We start from the raw sequence: 19,181 nt of genomic DNA, 5'->3' as shown, positions 1-19,181 counted from the left end.
TGCCTGGCTCAAATGACACGTTCCCCATGTTGACTGGAAATTTGTGTCTTGCCGTAATTTGTCTTTTCATTTTTTATCCTGATGGGAAGGATTGGGGAAGTGGTAAGGATAGGGATAAGAATAATAACGACACAGAGAACAACGACAATACGGAAGGATTCTTAACTCCCAATCGAATAAGAGACACTTCTCGATGAGCGGATATATCAACACCCCCGAGGGAATATTGACACACACATTCCCGAAGAAATATTGTCATTCGAATGCGGCTTAAACCGATTTAGGTTATTAAACTTTCGCCGGGACTTTTTGGAAGCCATAGTTCAGTTTATAAACCTTTGTTCGTCAGAAATTCCGAAGATCGGTCGTCGATACTACAAAAATACTGCTGTATTTTCTCTCTTGGTTTGTTTCTCAGAACTTCCCAGCAAACTCTGTAGCTCTTTAAAACACTGGGTTAAGAACAATAGCATTTCCTTGAGTTTCAGCTCTCTGTACATAGTTTCATTTATGTATGGAGAACCAAAAACCCGGATACGTAATTGCATTACTGCAGGGCATTTGCAGGTCAAATAATATGAAGTTCCGCAATCTGATTCACAAAGATCACACGAATAATACTCAATACGCTGAATAGTTTAAAACCATTCTGTTTAGATCACACCACGTACTGAAGTCCTCCAGTTCACTCTGGAGAAACTCAGCATCGGTTTTATCCCGTATTCGTCGGAAAATGTTCATGCCGTCGGCGAAAGAAAGGCGGGTCCTTGTAATTTTATATCGACGTCATTAAAGTAGAGGAGGAATATTACTGGACCGAGATGGCTTCCTTGTGGGATGCCGGATGTAGCGAAGAATGATGCGGATAGACTTACTGCTGATTTGGAGTTACATTCCATCGAGGTAGGCACGAAACCAGCGCAGGAGTCTACTGCAATATAATGGATGATTTTGTCGAAGGCCGCAGTCCATGTAAATAGCATCGGTTTGCAATCCGTCAGCGAATCCATCGAGTACATATGTTGTGAACGAGAGCAGGTTGGTCGTTGTGGCACTTTTAGGCATAGAACCGCGTTGGTCGCCTGCGATGTAGTGTTTGCAGTAAAAGAAAATAGGATCTAAAACAACCAGTTCGAATCATTTTGATACGGCACTTAAATACGTTATTCCCCGATAATTATGAATTTTCGATTTGTTTCCTTTTTATGAACTGGAAACATGTGTGCTGCTTTCCAGAAAAAGAAAACCTTCAACGCATCGAAACGTTTTATAAGAAACGTCAGATCGCTAGTTACAGTGATTACAGAAACCGTATACAATCAAATCGAATCCCTCATCATTCTGGAATTTCGTTAGAAGTCATAGAAAAGGTAATCAAATGCCATCCACCGTTTTCAACGATGTAAAGGTCGCTGATTCTCCAAAAGACTCTGCCAATCTATTTGCCGAATTCTTAAAAAGTGTTTTCAATTCAGAAGCGCCCACCCTTTCATCTAGCACCTGGAACCGCATTGTTAATTATGACCTGAATCTCCCATCATTAACAGTCGGCCAAGAAGAAGTTTACGCCGCACTCACGAAAGTTGATACTTCTAAAGGCGCTGGAGTCGATGGTCTGCCACCACTTTTCATAAAGGAATGTGCTAATGCTTTGTCACTTCCCATAGCGCACATCTTCAATCTATCACTTTCGGAGGCAACATTTCCGGAAGCCTGGAAAACGGCTTTCGTCATTCCAATCCTTAAAACAGGTGATATTCACAACGTAGGAAATTAACGTGGAATTTCCATCCTAAACTGCATCGCAAAAGTGTTTGAAGCCATAGTTCACAAAGCCTTGTATCGCGCTTCACAACCAATCATCTCTGAGTTTCAGCACGGTTTTGTGAAACAACGGTCGACAACAACTAATCTCATGTGTTTTGTGAGCAAAGTTATGCATGAGATCGATAAACGGCGACAATTTGATGCGATTTACATAGATTTATTAAAAGCATTCGACAAAGTTCCACATGATCTAGCAATTGAGAAGCTGAGACGACTCGGATTTCCTTCTTGGGCAACTGGATGGCTGCATTCATACCTGTCGGATCGTTTCGTGCATGTTAGACTGAATACTTCAAACTCAGATTCATTTCAATTAACTTCTGGAGTTCCCCAAGGCAAGTATACTGGGACCGCTCATCTTTATACTGTTTGTGAATGATCTATGCCTTCATTTAAACTGCGACAAAGTATTGTATGCTGACGATCTAAAAATGTATAAAATTATCTGCTCTGCTGAAGATTGTACAGATCTACAATTGGATATTGATTTGTTATCGCGATGGTGTAAAGAGAATGGAATGGAGGTGAACATCAAGAAATGCAAAGCAATCTCATTCACTCGGCGTCGCTCATCGATGAAGCATGAATACACTCTGAACAACCAAATTCTGGATCGTGTAGAAACCGTCTGCGACCTAGGAGTAAAATTCACCAACACGATGCGCTTCAATGATCATATAGCACTGACAACCGCTAAGGCATATGCAGTACTGGGATTCATCCGTCGTTACACGTTTCAGTTCAACGATATATACACATTAAAGGCACTTTTCTGTTCTTTGGTACGAAGCATATTAGAATACGCAGCTCCAGTTTGGACTCCATTCCAATGCACACTGTCACTTCGAATTGAAGGGGTCCAGAAAAGCTTTCTACGCCTTAAGGCAGCTTCCATGGAGAGATCCACACCATTCACCTGATTACGAGAGCCGATGCCGACTCATTGACCTTCAAACATTGTTTTCTCGGCGAATCAGCTTCCAACGACTACTGGTATTCGATTTATTGGTAGGCAACATAAATTTCTCGATGTTGTTGCAAGCTCTAAACATCAGTGTTCCTAGTCGTCCGCTGCGCAACCACGGCTTTCTTTTCGTACCTTTCCACCGGACAGCCTACGGGTACAACCAACCGCTCAGCTCATGTGTCAGAGCATTCAATAATGTTTATTTTGCCTTTGACTTCGACATTACAAAATCTATTTTTAAGAACAGATTTAGGAATTTAAGTAAATCTAGGAGTAGTCTGTATGATGATGTAATATCAAAGACGTGTAAATAAATAAATAAAAAAGGGAATGTTCCAGTAGTGAGTGATAGCACGAAGACTCGCCGAAGTGGTTCAAGAAGCCCGCTTATGCACATTTTGATAAAAATGGAGGAAACGTCATCTGGGACCGAGAAACTAGATGCTTTCAGCTTGGAAATTGCTGCAAGAATGGCAGCATTATCGACGCAAAGTCGGTTGATGGTTTGTCCTAGGGAAGACGTTATATTGGCGATGGCAGCGATTTATTGTGATGAAAGGCTCTCGTCGAAAAAACGCTTGAAAATTTGTCGAAGAACAGTTGGCAAATTTCATTAGTGTCGGAGCCTACAACTCCATTAAATGACATACAAGATGGTAAGCCGGATTCTTTTCGCTGTTCGTTCACATATTTCCAAAACGACTTGGGCTTAGATTCCAGTTGACGCTTGATGCTTCGCTGGTGTCTAAAAAAGGCTCGTCTGTTTTGTTGTTTGTATTCGTGGTTCAGTTGAAAGTAATAATTTCGTAATGCAAGTGTCTTATGTTTCGAGAAATGCAGCTCGCTTGGCAGTTTTCAATCACGGTTTTTTTAGGACGGTGGATTACCAGGGGGATGTTGATTGGTACTAATTGTTCGTTTTGGCACATGACGGTCGATTAGGTAGTTAAGAATATTAGAAAACTTCATTGCTGCATCGTTCGCGTCGTCATTGTTAGGATTTTCTTCCCAGATTATATCCAACAGCGTGCTAACGATGCTGTCGTAGTCAGCGTTTTTAAAATCGGAGACGAATGAGCTTGAGACGTTTTCAAAATTCACTCTTAGGTTACCAGCGAGTCCAGGATGTAGCGGGGGTGCTGACGTACATGCTGGGCTAAAGGGGTTGGAGCAGTGCAGCAGTACGGAGCGTAGTCCTGGTCACTTGCAAAGCAGAGGTCCAATGAACGTCCATTCTCGTTGATGATATTATTAATTTGCCGAAGAGTTGCGCTGCTGTAGTTGTCAAAGATATAACTGGCATTGTTGATAAGCGCAGATTGTTCGATATCCAATCGTAGAAATCGATTACTTGCCTGAAACCACGTCATGCCAGATAAGTTGAATTGATCGAGGTGATGAAAAAAAACGAAGGAAAGATGTACATCGATCAGACTGTAATCACGAAATCTGTGGAAAATACACAACACCCAGGAACAGATTGCGATCGGCAAGTTTCACTGATATCCACACTTGCTCGGAGCTCGCCCACCGCTCATCGTTGATCACTCGGGCTCTTATACTATGACGAACGGGGATCAGTACACCACCACCTGATGTCTTGTGGCTGTTGAGGGCGTTGCGGTCACAGCGGCAGACATCGTATGTTGAACCAAACACCTGGCGAGACAGAGTACGGTTGTCGAGCCATGTTTCGGTTAAGGCAATGATGTCATAACAGCAGCCCGTGGTCACGAGTAAATAGCTGTCCATTGGTGAATTTAAGCCACCAACATTCTGGTAGTAAACCTCGTGCCTAAACCTAAATGCTATTGGATTACACTTAGGGATCATCCATAAATGACGTAGCATTAGATGGGGGAGTTTTATATTTTGTGATGATGTGTGACGACAGGGGGTAGGGGGTCATGTCATGCTATGTAGCTTTTTTAAAGGGGAATAACTAACATCGTTTTTTAATATTTAAAAAAAATGCTGGGCAAGGGGGGGGGGGGGAGAATTACCGTGAAGCTACGTACGGGTTGCAGTGCAGTGCAGAGAGGATACCGGCAAATCAGCCGACGTCGCTCCGGAATCTTCTCTCCAACGACTCCCACTGCCAAAAGGTCATCAGCTCTCGATTTCTGCACTGCACTGCAACTCGGTTACATCCTTGTGGTCTTTTCCGATAAACAGATAACGGTCCTCCAGTCACCGTGTGCGTTTGCCATCATGTCGTCTCTCGAACACACGCACACAACGTACTCCAACCGCTGATCACCTCGCAGCAAACAAATTCACTGTCGAGAGGAACGTCGATAGAACGGGTACAAAGTAGGACAGTCGCAAACAAGATGTATAATTGCCATTTGAGGCGGGTTGGAAGAACCTTTCATCCATCCCACACACAGGACCGGGAAGACTGATGATCGCTGGCTGCAATTGCTCGACTGTTGCGGAAGGATCGAGGGCTTCCATAGTGCCAACTGCGGTGCATCCCAGTATGCGTTGAACACCGATGGCGCGATGCGGAGAGCAGGAACGGGATGGTAGCAGCTTACGACGAGAGTCGAATAATGACCTGGAAGCGTCAATCCGTTCAACCGTTGTATTGTTACAATTTGTTTAATACTTGCCGAGAAAGGCGGCTTGGAAGACCCTTTCTTCACCCACACATACAGGACCGGGACGACTGCTGAACGCTGGCGGCAAGGGCTCGACTGTAGCGAGGGATCGAGGGCGTCCCAGTATTCTATCAGCATTGACACTCTTTCACACTGGCGGTATAGCTTGGTATAGGTGCATTGCCAATCGTTGCGGAGTCCTCTGCAGAGGTCGTTGATGGGCCGGGTTGCATTAGCGGAGTGCATGCTCCTTCTGGAGGCGGAGGTAAATCAGTCGGCGGGACCAAACGTTCTGGGTACGGCTATCCTCAAATTCCCTGAACAATATGCCTTGCGGCCATGTGTCAGGGTTAAGAGCTGCATCACGGTACTTTGAGTGAACTCCAACGTTGAAAGATATGAAATTCAAAGTACTGACGTCTATGCCTTTTTTACAAGCGAATAACCATTATCTCCTTGTTGCAATTTAGTCCTTCTTTGGACATTTTTTCGACAGTCTCCTTGCTAACGCTGAGATCAAAGCGGAAAAGATACAACTAGAGCAAGGGTGTGGGAGGTGGAACCGTGAGAATGTTACTATTATCGACTAGCTTTCGACCACCGACAAGAATACTGCTCGGATCAGGACCATCCTAGCGACGGCGTTTCTGAGCTGGTCGAGAGGTCCCGGAATTTCGCCGAACTGGAGCGGCTGTTGAAACCTTTCTGGCGAGGTGCGAAATTTGCTGGTTATTTTTTGATAACACGGCCTTCAGTTCAGCACAGAGAGCGAGTAAAAGCGCTATAACCTAGGCTCATTAACCAAGACAAGGTGAAAATACCTCTGTCGCATCCCAAAGGACCAAAGGAGTGACATTAACCTTCTTAGCCTACGAAGGAGTGACATTAACCTTCTTAGCCTACTCAGCCTAGCCTCCCTACGATTTATCATATCCCTTTTACACTGAAACGGTCGGTACGGTTGTCCTCGTTTCTTCCTCCTTCAGGATTCAAAATGATTCGTTAGTTAGATTATTCATTAAATAAATAATCTAATTACCGTATAATTTTGAAACATCTTTAAACCAAACTCTGCACAGTAGACCTGGCCGTTTTAATATTTGCGACATATTACACAAAACATGCTTCAAATACTAATGTTGACAAGAAAAACACTAAAGAATATCTGCAGTATTTTCCAGTATTCTTTTCAATACTGGCTGTGTAAGGGTTAGAATAGAATAGAATAGAACACGGCCTTCAGTTCAGCACAGACGTCATCCGTTTTCCCAGCGATAGCAGCGATAAAACATCTAAGCGAAGAAACGCTGTCGCGAAAGCGAGCAAACTTCATCAGCTTGACACATTCATTGCACATCCATAATAAATTTGGGTTTTCAACTTGTTGAGTTGTTTTCCACACTCCATATGCACCACATTTTTGCAAAATCCCATGCATTCGATAAAGTCCCCGTCCGATTTGACGGTTTTTGCGCAGTGATTGTATGCGCTTGCCGTGATGCGTGCCGATTTTCTACCCGCCCTAGGTCTAGCCTATCGTTTTCGTCTCACTGTGCGCCAAGTTTTAAAATGGGAAAGACTTTCCGCTACCTGCGTGCAGATGGCGAAGCGAGTGCGTGAATTTTTTACGGGTAATTAAACAGGTCCGGTAATGTAAACAATCTAGAATATCCACTGGATTTTTCACGACACAAAACAAATAGGAAACACTTTAAACTTCACAATATCAAGGGCAAAAATAAAATTTTGAACCGACTGATGCGATAAACGGCGATTAAACGGCACAAATCACGTAAAATAATAAAAAAAAACAACTGGAACGATCAACACAAACAACTAATCGGTGAAAATACACTGAACCAGAAAAAAAGGTTGTTGAAGGGCCGATTTACACTACACAGAATCGCGAAGATTTCATCTTGGAATACGGTAGAGTATCTACCAAACGAATGAGATAGGTTTAATCTCATTTCACGACAATAAATACCAGCACCGGCTCGGTCCTTCAACAAAGAAACGTCAGTATAACAAACTACGTATTCTGCTGGTAAAAATAATTCGCAACCAATAACTTGAGCACACAAAATTCACGATATATAATATACTAAATAAATAGTGAAATAAAAAGAACCTATTCAAAAAATTACTAATAATTCATCGTAGCGCTATAATAGGTTGCATGTTGCATCCGCAATTTTTCGACAGATGAATTTACCTACCCTACAATACTTTACCGCATATTCACCGGCATAAATGGACACTGTAGTGGCATAAATAACACAAATAATATATTCAATGGTGAGCCATTCCGCACATCTCTTGAAAAGTTCATTTCGGTACAACTATTTGATCAAATCAAGTTCATACATCACAGGTGCAGGTATGACATTAGCGCTCGACGCACTTACCGCGGAAATGTTTCGTTCATATTTTTGTATTTCTACGTTGCATCACATTACATTAAACAACTGTTTAAAGAAGGCATTGGGTTCGAAATTACATTGGGTATAGGTTATCTGTTGGTAAATAATGAATGTGTTATATGTTACGATCAAACTGGATTCTCATATTGTTTCGTCAAGTTGATAACTTTCCCTTTTTGTACTTTTTATCTCCTTCACTCTGCTTCTCATGTAAAACATCTATCAGATGGAGAAGATCTTCAGCTTCGCGTGGAAGGGAAAGCGTGGCATCGAGAGTAAGGAAGGCGAGGAACCCGACGAACATGTAGGTTTTTATAACAATAATAATAATCTAATAATGTAATAATCGCAACCATTGCCACTTTTAGGACGACTACGTAGATGACGAACAGGGTCTGCAGAGAAAGCACAAAGTCGACACCACACTGCAGATTCACTTTTTTGGAAAGAAAGGCAACCAAGATCTACAGTATGACGGGTTCTACAATTTCATGAAGAACTTGCAGACCGAGGTGCTAGAGCTGGAGTTCTGTGAGTTTTCCAAGGGCCATGAACGCATTTCGGAGGTTGATTTCGCGAAGATTTTACTGAGATATACTTATTTGGTACTTTAATCTTATTATTTTAAAGATTTTGAAAGGTACTAACGGTATCACGTTTTCTTATACCGTAGGACACTGACGAGTATGACAATTACTTGGATCGTCTGCTGGACAGAGAAGCGAAGGAGAAGGGTGTCTCCTTCGATGAGTTTCGTCAGTTTTGCCAGTTTCTCAACAACCTCGATGATTTCTCGATTGCCATGCGAATGTATACTCTAGCCGATCAGCCGATTTCGAAAGGTTCGCTTCCCCTTTTCTAATCCATTTCATCGATTATGATAGGCTAACAATTTCAGATGAATTCTGCCGAGCCGTCAAAATCTGCACCGGATCGGAGCTGAACTCGCATCTGATAGACACCGTGTTTGCCATCTTCGATGAGGATGGCGACGGGCTACTATCGTACAAGGAGTTCATTGCTATTATGAAGGACCGGCTGCACCGGGGATTCAAAGTAAGTCACTACCAGCACGTGGTCGAAGACTACTTGGAGGACATTGACAAGGGCACGCCGCATGCCAACAATTTTCGCCAATTGCTGAAGATGCGTTCACGTGCCTGTCGCCGGCTGAGACGGTATTTGATTTATTTCTATAATCACCCGGACCACGGATACAATCCGGAGAGGGACTATCGATAGTGCGGGCAAAATCGATACCTATTTAGGTTAAGTTTAAGTTATGTAGTTTAATCTAATTGGCAAAAGTGGGGTGAAGTTAGACACTTGACACTATTGAGTGGATGCTTTCATCAGCGATAGCGAATATGATACAGAATCTCATTCATTTTGGTACTAGCGCATTCGTTTTTGGTAGCTATTAATTGATACAATTGAATAGCTAGTAAATTTGATTAGAAATAGTAAACCACATATTTTTCGATTGCGATGTATTTTTAACGATGTATCATGCAGTTGTCACATTGCAAATTTTGAACTTTCTTGACCAATTTTTTTCTACTGTATATAGCGTTTCAAAACTATTTTTCCTTACAACTATTGGCGTCAAATTTGTTTTGATCGAAATATCTGCTTCTTCGCAATGCTACAAGCAGCTCAATATAAGCATTTCAATGTTCAATATAATGCTTCTAGAAGATTTGCAATACTCCAATTGCATGGAAAAAATAGTCTAAAGTGATAGACTTAATCAGTTTCAATAATATTGCAAGACAACAAAGTTACATCAAAATTTTATTTTTCACCTTTAAACACCGAGACAGATATATAAACTAGAACAAACTTTCCCGAAATATCTGTATACACATTTAAATAAAAATACGTTGAAAATCATCATCGCATACAGGTTCGCATGCCTGAATCACCGTTGTATCCAAGTTTGCACGCAAGGCCCGTACAGTGATTGCTAGCTGATCGTAGCGACGACCAATGGCAAGTTGCTACTTGCTGTTGTCATTATCTTGTGTGTCAGTTCATAGTGCTTTAACGGAATCCAACGGAATTCAATTGCAATAACTTCAGTTCTACTGATAATACTAACAATTGTTAGTGCTCAACTGAAAGGTAATAGCTGTAGTTTTCAAACTGACTTGTTTTTGTAAACAAGTATTGTAAATTTAAAAGTTTGAGCTGTTTAAAATTATGGTGCTACATACACCATAATCGGGAGAGGAGTAAAGATCTACTGCTTAGACCCACGACTAGCAGCTAACAAAGTTGGGTAATCTGTTACCATGTAAAATGCATAATGATGCTCTAGTGCCTTATCATGATCTGCATTTACTTTCAGGATATTACATTGTAGGTCTTGAAATGAAGAGATTGATGATCAATGTGTTTATGAATGCTCGCACTTAATTATACAATGTTGTTTGCTGCCATTCCGTAAGTTCAACAAGTCGGGTTGGTATTTTTTTAAAGTCGTGTCTCTGTCAGGCTAACACATTGGATATGATTCATTCCGATTCGTTGTGATCTTAGAGAGCATTTCAAGGGAACGGTACAGAAGGCCAAAAGAAATATTAGGCGATTAGCACAAATAATAATCAGTATCTGGAAAATCCCCCTTATTAGGTTCAAGCTCGTACGATTGGTACATATTGCATGGAAACATCACAAATTATTTTCGAAACAACTTCCATTGGCTCTAGAACGCAAGTTTGCCCTGAACTGCAGCTCGCTGACAACATTCATTCGCGTCTTCCTGAGGTTTCGTCTGAAGATAACCCAATATTTTTGTATTGAGCGGAGCTTTGGCATGTCGGGGGGATTCCTGTCCTTGGTTACCTGGACGTTGTTTTTCGGTAATGGCAAGATACCAAATTTGACCAAAACAGCACGAAACAATTGTGTTGCTTGAAGAAATGCAACAGACGTTTTTCCAGACACTTGTGCTTGATGTTTAACAGTTGCGATGTAAATGCCACTCTTCAAGCCCCAGGAACAGATGGCCTGCCACGCGAGACATTTCTTTGCGAGCTTAATGTGTGAAAATATCTACCACTTCTTTCACTTTCTTGTAACTCGACAGTACAGCTCTTTTGTTAGCTTGATTCACGGTTGTAGACGACACTCTCAGTTTGCGACATCACCGACGGAGAGGTCGGGGTTCCACTTGAAACAACTGGCCGCACTTTTCGGCCTATTTGAGGTCTCCGGCTTTAGATTTCCCCCAATCCAGTCTTTTTGGCCGCCGAAAGCCGTTTTCCGAACAGTTTTATAACGTTTATGACAGTTGATTTGACCACATTTAACGATTTCGCCAACTTTGCTCCGTTGCTTTTCACAACTGAAGAGCAAATGGCTCGCTCAATCGCGGCTTTGGCGTCCCTTCGTTCCTCTATCTTCTTCCAGGAGTCATCTGTGATCCACTGTTTTCTCTGGGTACGTAGCTCACCCAGATTATTCTGGCCGGTGGCGATGAAGGCGGTCTTGATGGCGGTCCATTGATCTTCTACGCTTCCACCTTCCGGAATATCTGCAGTATGGTTCTCCAGCTCCTCGACGAAGGACCTTCTTACCGCAGCATCTTCCAGACGACGTGTGTTAAACTGACGCCCGATCTTCTCCACCTGTCGCTGAATCCTTGCAATACGCAGCCGGATCTCGCCGATTAGGAGATGGTGGTCGGACGCTATATCGGCGCTACGCTTGTTACGAACATCAAGGAGGCTCCTTCTCCATTTTCGGCTGATGTGGTCGATTTGACTCTACGTGAAGCTATCACGGGAAACCCATATCACTTTGTGTACTGGCCGATGGAGGAAGAGCGATCCCCCGATCACCATGTCATTGTTGCCACAAAACTCTGCAAGCTGCTCTCCGTTTTCGCTCATTTCTCCGAGGCCATGACTTCCCATGACGTGCTCATAGTCCGAGTTATCGGAGCCCACCTTCGCGTTGAAGTCGCCCATGTAGATCTTGATATCACCTTTCAGAATTTTATCCACGACAGCATTCAGTTGACTGTAAAAGTTCTCATTTTCTTGCATTTCGATAACATCAGTTGGCGCGTAACATTGGATCATGGTAAGGTTTCGAACCCGTGTTCTGAATCTGGCAACGATTATTCTCTCATTAATAGGCTCCCACTTCATTAGCGCAGTGTAGGCGTGCGCGCTGAGTAGGAAGCCAACTCCACGGTGACGAGGAGCATGTTCACCTCGTAGACCAGCGTATAGCAGAATTTGACCCGACAGCAATCTGTGTTCTCCAAAGTTCGGCCAACGGACTTCGCTCAGCCCTAGGATCTCAAGCTTCATGCGGCATGCCTCATTGGCAAGTTGTGCCAATTTACCATGCTGGGCTAGGGTTAATACATTCCAAGTTCCAATTCGTGTCCGTTGTTTCATGCTAAAGGTCGTTGCCGTTAAATCAGTTTGAAATCTTTCTTTTTCGATTTCTAGAACGGTTTTTGAAATTTCGGGAACTATAGGTGGTTGGCCTAAGGTTATTACACCGTGATGGGGCTGCCATCTTGAATATAGCTCCGGGGAGAGCATTTCATGTTCAGCCGCTGGATACCAGAACAGACGCTGTTTGTGCACAGTTTTGCTTAGTCGCGCACTCGGGCGATGATCAGCCGCCTCTAACATGAGGAACAGACGCTGCTGTGGGCCGCTCCTAGTCTGGAGAACAGACGCTCGTTCAGGTTTGCAGATTTGCAAACCCCCCTTCCCTGTCAGCGTATGCCCAAACTACCCATCGGGGTTGGTTACCCGATCTTCCCTAAGGTTGCTTATACCCCAGCCGGCTCCACGAGGAGGTAGGGATAGGAGTTGCAGGGCAGAGGCTAAGGACCATAAGAGAGGTCTGTAATCACGTTACCCGCCTTCTACCAGCCTGTACAATGATCAGCTAATATTTAACAAGATATCCGCCATACCGCGTCGCAAGAGAAACATTTGGGATTAACGCTTTTTCTTCATAGTGGAAAAGCATCACAGTGTACACCTGGCCACGTCCTTACAATCGTCGAGGAAGGGAAGGAACATTAGTTCAACATCTACTTGCGAAAGTGCAGGGAACCCATACTAAAGGGCGAACACAGAGAACAGACGTCCAACTTCAGCATTCAACTTGTGTAAAATCTCTAACGGCTTCGAAGGTAGTTTGGATATCTAAACCAGGTGTGCTACTGTCGTCATGTTTTTTTGTGGCTGAGTGCGACAGAATTGACAGCGGTTATTTCTCTACCCAGTCAAACTAGTCCGGAACCGATTCGGACTTCCAGCATGAATTCCAGCTCAAATGTGTCAACCGATAGAATCGGTATCGGTTGTTTTCTTTGAGCTAGATTCCATGCTGAATCCATCCAGGATTTCGAACCGGTTCCGGAATCGATTTGACGGATAGTTGGGATAGGTTGGTGTGGCGGCGCTAGTGTTTTTCGTATATTAATTCAAATGTTTACACACGTTTTTTAAATATTTTTGTTCGATCATGGATGTCTGTTCTCTGTGGGGCGAACATGAAATTATTGCGACACCGAAAATGTCATGCCAATTTTCTTATAATGTTTAAAATCAAACCAAAATTTTAGGGTAGTTTTATACATATATTTACTTCAAAAATCAAAAGAAAAGTTAATCGATGGAGCCTTGAGTGTAAAATTGAACGCATTTTCGCTTGATGCCCTCCATCAAAGTCTTTACAGTGTCATCCGGTACCAGTTTCTCAGTTTTTTCCATTTTCTTAACATGTCCTTCTCGTCTTTGACTGTCTTCTTGCTCTTTCGAAGGTCCAGCTTCATCATTGCCCAGTACTGCTCCACCGGGCGCAGCTCCGGACAGTTTTGGCGGATTCATGTCCTTTGGAACAAAATGGACAGAATTGGCCTCATACCACTCCAGGACACTTTTAGAATAGTGGCATGATGCCAAATCTGGCCAAAATAGCGGAGCTTCGTCGTGCTGCTGCAAGAACGGCAAAAGGCGCTTCTCGAGGCACTCAGATTTGTAGATCTCGCCATTTACTGTGCCCTTTGTCACGAAAGGCTCACTCTTCAGTCCGCAAGAGCAGATGGCCTGCAAAATGAGATATTTGGAGGCGAACTTCGACATTTTCTTCTTCTTAAATTTGTCGTCCATATAGAACTTGCTCTTGCCGGTGAAAAACTCCAACCCCGAAATTTGCTTAAAATCGGCTTTTATATACGTTTCGTCGTCCATCACACAGCAGCCATATTTGGTCAGCATCTTCTCGTAGAGCTTCCGTTCCCGAGTTTTAGCCGTCGATTGTTGCCGCTCATCGCGGTTTGGGAAGTTCTGTACCTTGTATGTATGTAGTCCAGCTCTCTTCTTTGCATTCTGGACGTAGCTCTGCGACATGCCGATCTTTTTAGCCAAATCACGGCTTGAAACGTTGGGATTTGTTTTAATCATCCGCTTCACCTTTCCCTCCGTCTTTTTGTTCTTCGGTCCCGGTTTTCTGTCGTGGTCCAACGTCAACCGCTCCTGGAACCGCTTCAACACTCTGGAGACGGTTGAATGGTGAATGTTCAACATTTTTCCAAACTGCCGGTGCGACAGGTCAGGAAATTCCAGGTGTTTGGAAAGAATTTGTTCTCTCGACTCGCGTTGGTTCACCTCCATTTTCGTTGAATCGAAAAACACGACTTCGAGTTTGACAGCATGTACACAATACACATCAACGAGAAAGTATGCAAAATTTGGTTGATTTTTACCCAATGGTAAAAAAATTATGCCCTGTTGAATATGTCGCAATAATTTCGTGTTCGCCCTTTACTTTCATTGATGTTTCAGGAATAGGAGTTTGGGTTAGTAGGACAGGTTATTTATGAGGAGCTTATTCAACAACATTTCAGTGCAAAATGAATGTCACTTACCTTGTTTAGTCCGTATTTACAGTAAGAAAATTATTTGGATAAACAATATAAACATTGAAAAAATAACATAAAACAATTTCACCTGCTCTCAATTAATTGGGGTGCAAGAATTCTCTTCCATCCAGTTAAGCTCAGTTGGAAATGAACCGGATTTCTGGCTGGTTCCAGTTCGTATTCCGGCTCCAGCGACACAACCGATTCTAGTTAGAATCGGTTGGGTCACTGGAGCCGGAATGCGGACTGAAACCAGCCAGAATCCCAGTTCATTTCCGGCTAAACTTTTCTGGGCATCATCAGTAAAATCTTTGCATCGACCACGGGAACGAGCGGGTGTATTTTTGGCGGCTAGATTCACGCGCATTGCAAAGTTATCAGAATGTGATGAAAAAATCACTACGTACAATCTCTCTATTCTCACGATATTCACACCTATTAACACTTAACTGTACAGAAGAAATAACTATGTGAAGGATTGACTTCGATTAGGGACCATTCATAAATTACGTAACGCTTTTAGGGGGGAGGGGGTTGTTACATATTGTGACATAGGGGGAGGGGGAGTTAGCTAGATCGTTACGTAATATGTTTTCACCGAAGAAATTTTTTTTTCAAGGAATTTGTTAGTTAATAGGGGAGGGACGGGGATGAAGAAATTTGTGATAATTTGTTACATGGTGGAGGGGAGGTCAATTTTGAGCAAATGTTGCGTTACGTAATTTATGAATGGTCCCTTATCCATAAAACACATTATATACTATAGGGAAACTTTGGAAAATATCGAACGAACAGACATATCCGAGCGGTTCGGCAGTGCTCCCACTTTTTTCACCACTAACAAAGTCTTTTCAGAAGTAACGTTGAAAACCGAAATTTCCCAGTGTATTTCAGGCAGATCTGTCAATACGGAACACCTAAGAGACCTAATGCAATATTGGGAAGATATGTAAGGCCCGCATGTATTTTGGTGCTTTACTTGACTTTTGCTCGTCGAATGAGAATCCCGCAGATGCGTGGTTAGACGATGGGATGAGAAGGCAAACCAAATTTTTGTCGGCCATTTGAAGCTGTGCATGAATTTTTTTATTCTTGTTACTAAGTATTATTCTGCATTATGACAGATCGATTTTTCAAACGAATGTGATTTGCATTCTCAATAACGACAGCAAAATCAAACGGGTGTTAGATACGATCGAACTACATTCGCCGTAATACAGAACAATAATGTTTGTAAGATGGGCTATATTATGTTGATCAAATCCCAATATTTACGGTCAATTTCTTCACTTGGATGAAAACCGGTTCGACTAATTGGTCACCAGCAACATGAAAACTGGTTTTCAGCGAAAATCGATTTTCGTCCAGTGAAAAAATTGGCCTTAGTGTTTCGCGAGGAGTTCGGTAACCAAATTGTTTTAGTGGATACAATACAGACCGGTTTGCTGTTCATAACCTCAGCAAACCAAGTAAATGAATCATTTTATCAATCAGTTTTATGCATTACGCTATAAATAATTGACAATAGTATTGATGGTGTAAGGGCAACTATTAGGTTTCAATTGCCAGCCAATGCAGTCACGAAGCACCGGTTATGTCCCAGACATTATCCACCCATCGCACGAGTATCTATCACAAATCGAGTGGAATTTATAACGTTTCTTTCTTTATTGGTCGTATACACTAACAGGCATAGCACAGCCCCAATGGTGTTGGTATTAATAATAAACTTATTACTTACATTCAAGTCATATACCAAAATAGTGGTCATACAATAATTCACAAAAACGGTAAAAAAGTCAAATGTGGTTAAAAGATCGATTAAAAAGTCTAGAAAATCGCTGACGCAGAGTTTGTCTAGACACGTTGAAATCGAAAGCTGAAGCAATCTGGTTGAAAATCCTTTGTAGACCAGTGATGGCTCCATGCATACTATAATTAGTGCGTCTGAACGGCAATCGAAGCATAATGTTGTTGCGTAATGTTCGTGGTGCGACGTTTATATTGATTTGTTCTAATATAGCTGGGGCATCTATATGACCTTGCAAAGCGTCGGCGATGAAAAAGCTCTTGCTGTATTCCTTCGAACATAAAGGGGTTCCAGTTGAATCAGCTGACACCGGTTTTCATAGCTAGGTAATCGGCACGGCAATCTACGGAGCGCGAAACGTAAAAAGCGACACTGTACGCTTGCAATTCTCTCAACGCCGTTATTGTAGTTTGCGCTCCACACTTCAGGGCAATATTCTAGGATTGATCGGGATAAAGCGCAGTTCAGAGATTTGAGACAATAAACGTCTGTAAAATTTTTGGCTTTTCTGAAAATGCATCCTAGCGCTCGAGACGCTTTACCGACTACATAGGAGACGTGTTGTTTGAACGTAAGTTGAGAATCCAGAATTACTCCCAGGTCCTTCACGTGACAGACGCGTTCGATTTCTGTTTCTAGAAGACGGTACTTAAAATAGATCGAATCCTTTTTCCGTGAAAATGATATTACCGAGCACTTCTTCGGGTTTACATACATGCGGTACACCAGTCAGCAAAGGCTTAAAGCTGCTGTTGGATGCGAAAAATCATGAAATCATCCGCGAAGGACAATCGGGGAGTCTTCAGAATTAGATGTACATCATTGAAGTATATCAGAAACATCAACGGTCCCAAGTGGCTTCCTTGAGGTATTCCTGACGTAAAAGTGAATATAGGGCCCTGGCAATCTCCTATGACAACCGCTACCTTGATCGTCACTTAGGTACGGCTTACAGTGAGCCTGAAGAGGTTCCATAATCACCAGCTTGAACAACTTCGAGACAGCACTCAATGAAGTTATCCCACGGTAATTATTGACGTCTCGCTTATTGTTCTTTTTATGAACTGGGAACATGTTCGCTGATTTCCAGCAAGATGGAAAAATACCTCTAGTAATAGATGCTCTAAAGATCTGAAGAAGCGGAGCAACCAAAACTTCGATGTGCCTTTTCAGTATAGCGATAGCACCCAGAGTGTGACCCACAAGTGGAGCTCTGCTAACAGCGAGTTCGATTTGCTCAATAGTTAGTGCCTAATCTGTGAATACATTCGCGAATTTTTCCGAAAAAGGTGCACATATGTCTCAAGATGTTGTAGCTGTGTTCTCATTGAAAGTCATAGACGACGGCAGGCCTGATTCCTTGCGCTGCTCGTTCACATATTTCCAGAAACTTTTAGGATGCGACTTGAGATAACGCTGAATATTTTGCTGATATCGATAGTAGATCCTACGCTGCTGGTACTTGCGTAATAGCGTATACAATAGTGTCACTACTCGCTAAGCACTGAACGTTCTTTATAACACTCTCATCATACTAGTTCATTCATTTCACGAAAAATAGCTAGCGGCCCAGTGAGTTGTTAGCTACATACGAGAAGAATCCGAAATACGAAAATGACTTTACTTTAGTTAGATTGTATGCAACTATGCATAAATTAAGGGGTTAATTCCAATTTACTATTCAGCGAGAATAAGCTATTTAATCGAGTTTCGGTTATTACCTGATAGGTTGTGTTAGTGTAAAACTGGAATTTATTTCGATCTTTGTTCGCATCATCCGGTTGATCGTTTCCGAGATCCGTTTTCGATCTAGATTTGAGTAAAAAGGGAACCGAAAAATGAACTGAGTGTGACATACATACATGAACAGTTTTCAAAATTCGTCATCCACTGTTTGTTATCTTCACTGCAACAGGGTATTTCATTTATGTAGCTACAATTGCATGATCTATTATTAAAAAGATAATAAAATCTAATCGAAAAGGAATAGAATCTTATCCGTCGGATTGTGAATGGGCGCATTCTTAGTATGTTTTTATATCACGCGAAAAATTTAGAAAATCTGGTTGAAAACATTCTATTCTTACTCTAACTTCATCCCCTCTTGCGAAAAAACAATCTTGGTAAGTAATTTTGTTACTTGTAGTTTTTCCGCAAATTGTTCGTACCAATTTCTGCCACAAATGACCGTCGCAAGATGCAGCAAATCTTAAATGTTATTTGTACATATTTATTTCTCGTTTCTAATAGTATTGATAAAGTACTTAAATAATACACTTTCTGTGACTAATAGAAAATATATATCTACATGAAAATAAAATCACAATACCACCTGTTTGTTCAAGACCTAAACCATAATTCAGCTTTTTAGTATCTTATAGATTGGCCCGTTCTCATTATTAGTTTGTTTTATGTGGCTTTAGTTTGCTTCTGTTATGTGTTCTGTGTTCACTGAAGTTAAAGGTGAGTAAATTTTCCTTCTGTTTTTACACTGCCGTTCAAATGATTCGAATCAATTGGAAAAAAACTGAAATATTCTGCCTAATACTTTAAATTACAACTCCCTCCATCGATTCGAAACATTTGAACTTTCTCATTCAAATCAATAGAGCAAATGGATGTTTTGGCATAGACCTATTGGCAATAGTTT

The 19,181-nt window shown here is 42.0% G+C and overlaps 1 protein-coding gene across 3 annotated transcripts in view; it reads left to right on the top strand.

Moving 5' to 3' along the window:
• The window catches only part of LOC131684132 (calcium uptake protein 3, mitochondrial), a 266,088-nt gene that overhangs the window by 246,097 nt on the left and 810 nt on the right, over nt 1-19,181 (top strand). For all 3 annotated transcript variants that reach the window (XM_058966712.1, XM_058966711.1, XM_058966710.1), the window contains 4 exons: nt 8,047-8,124; nt 8,189-8,425; nt 8,494-8,662; nt 8,719-8,876. In XM_058966712.1, coding sequence (XP_058822695.1) covers nt 8,047-8,124; nt 8,189-8,425; nt 8,494-8,662; nt 8,719-8,876 — 642 coding nt within the window. The remainder of the gene's footprint in view (nt 1-8,046; nt 8,125-8,188; nt 8,426-8,493; nt 8,663-8,718; nt 8,877-19,181) is intronic.

Source organism: Topomyia yanbarensis, chromosome 2, assembly GCF_030247195.1.
Source record: "Topomyia yanbarensis strain Yona2022 chromosome 2, ASM3024719v1, whole genome shotgun sequence".
Lineage (NCBI taxonomy): Eukaryota > Metazoa > Arthropoda > Insecta > Diptera > Culicidae > Topomyia > Topomyia yanbarensis.
This window is presented reverse-complemented; position numbering and strand designations above follow the sequence as displayed.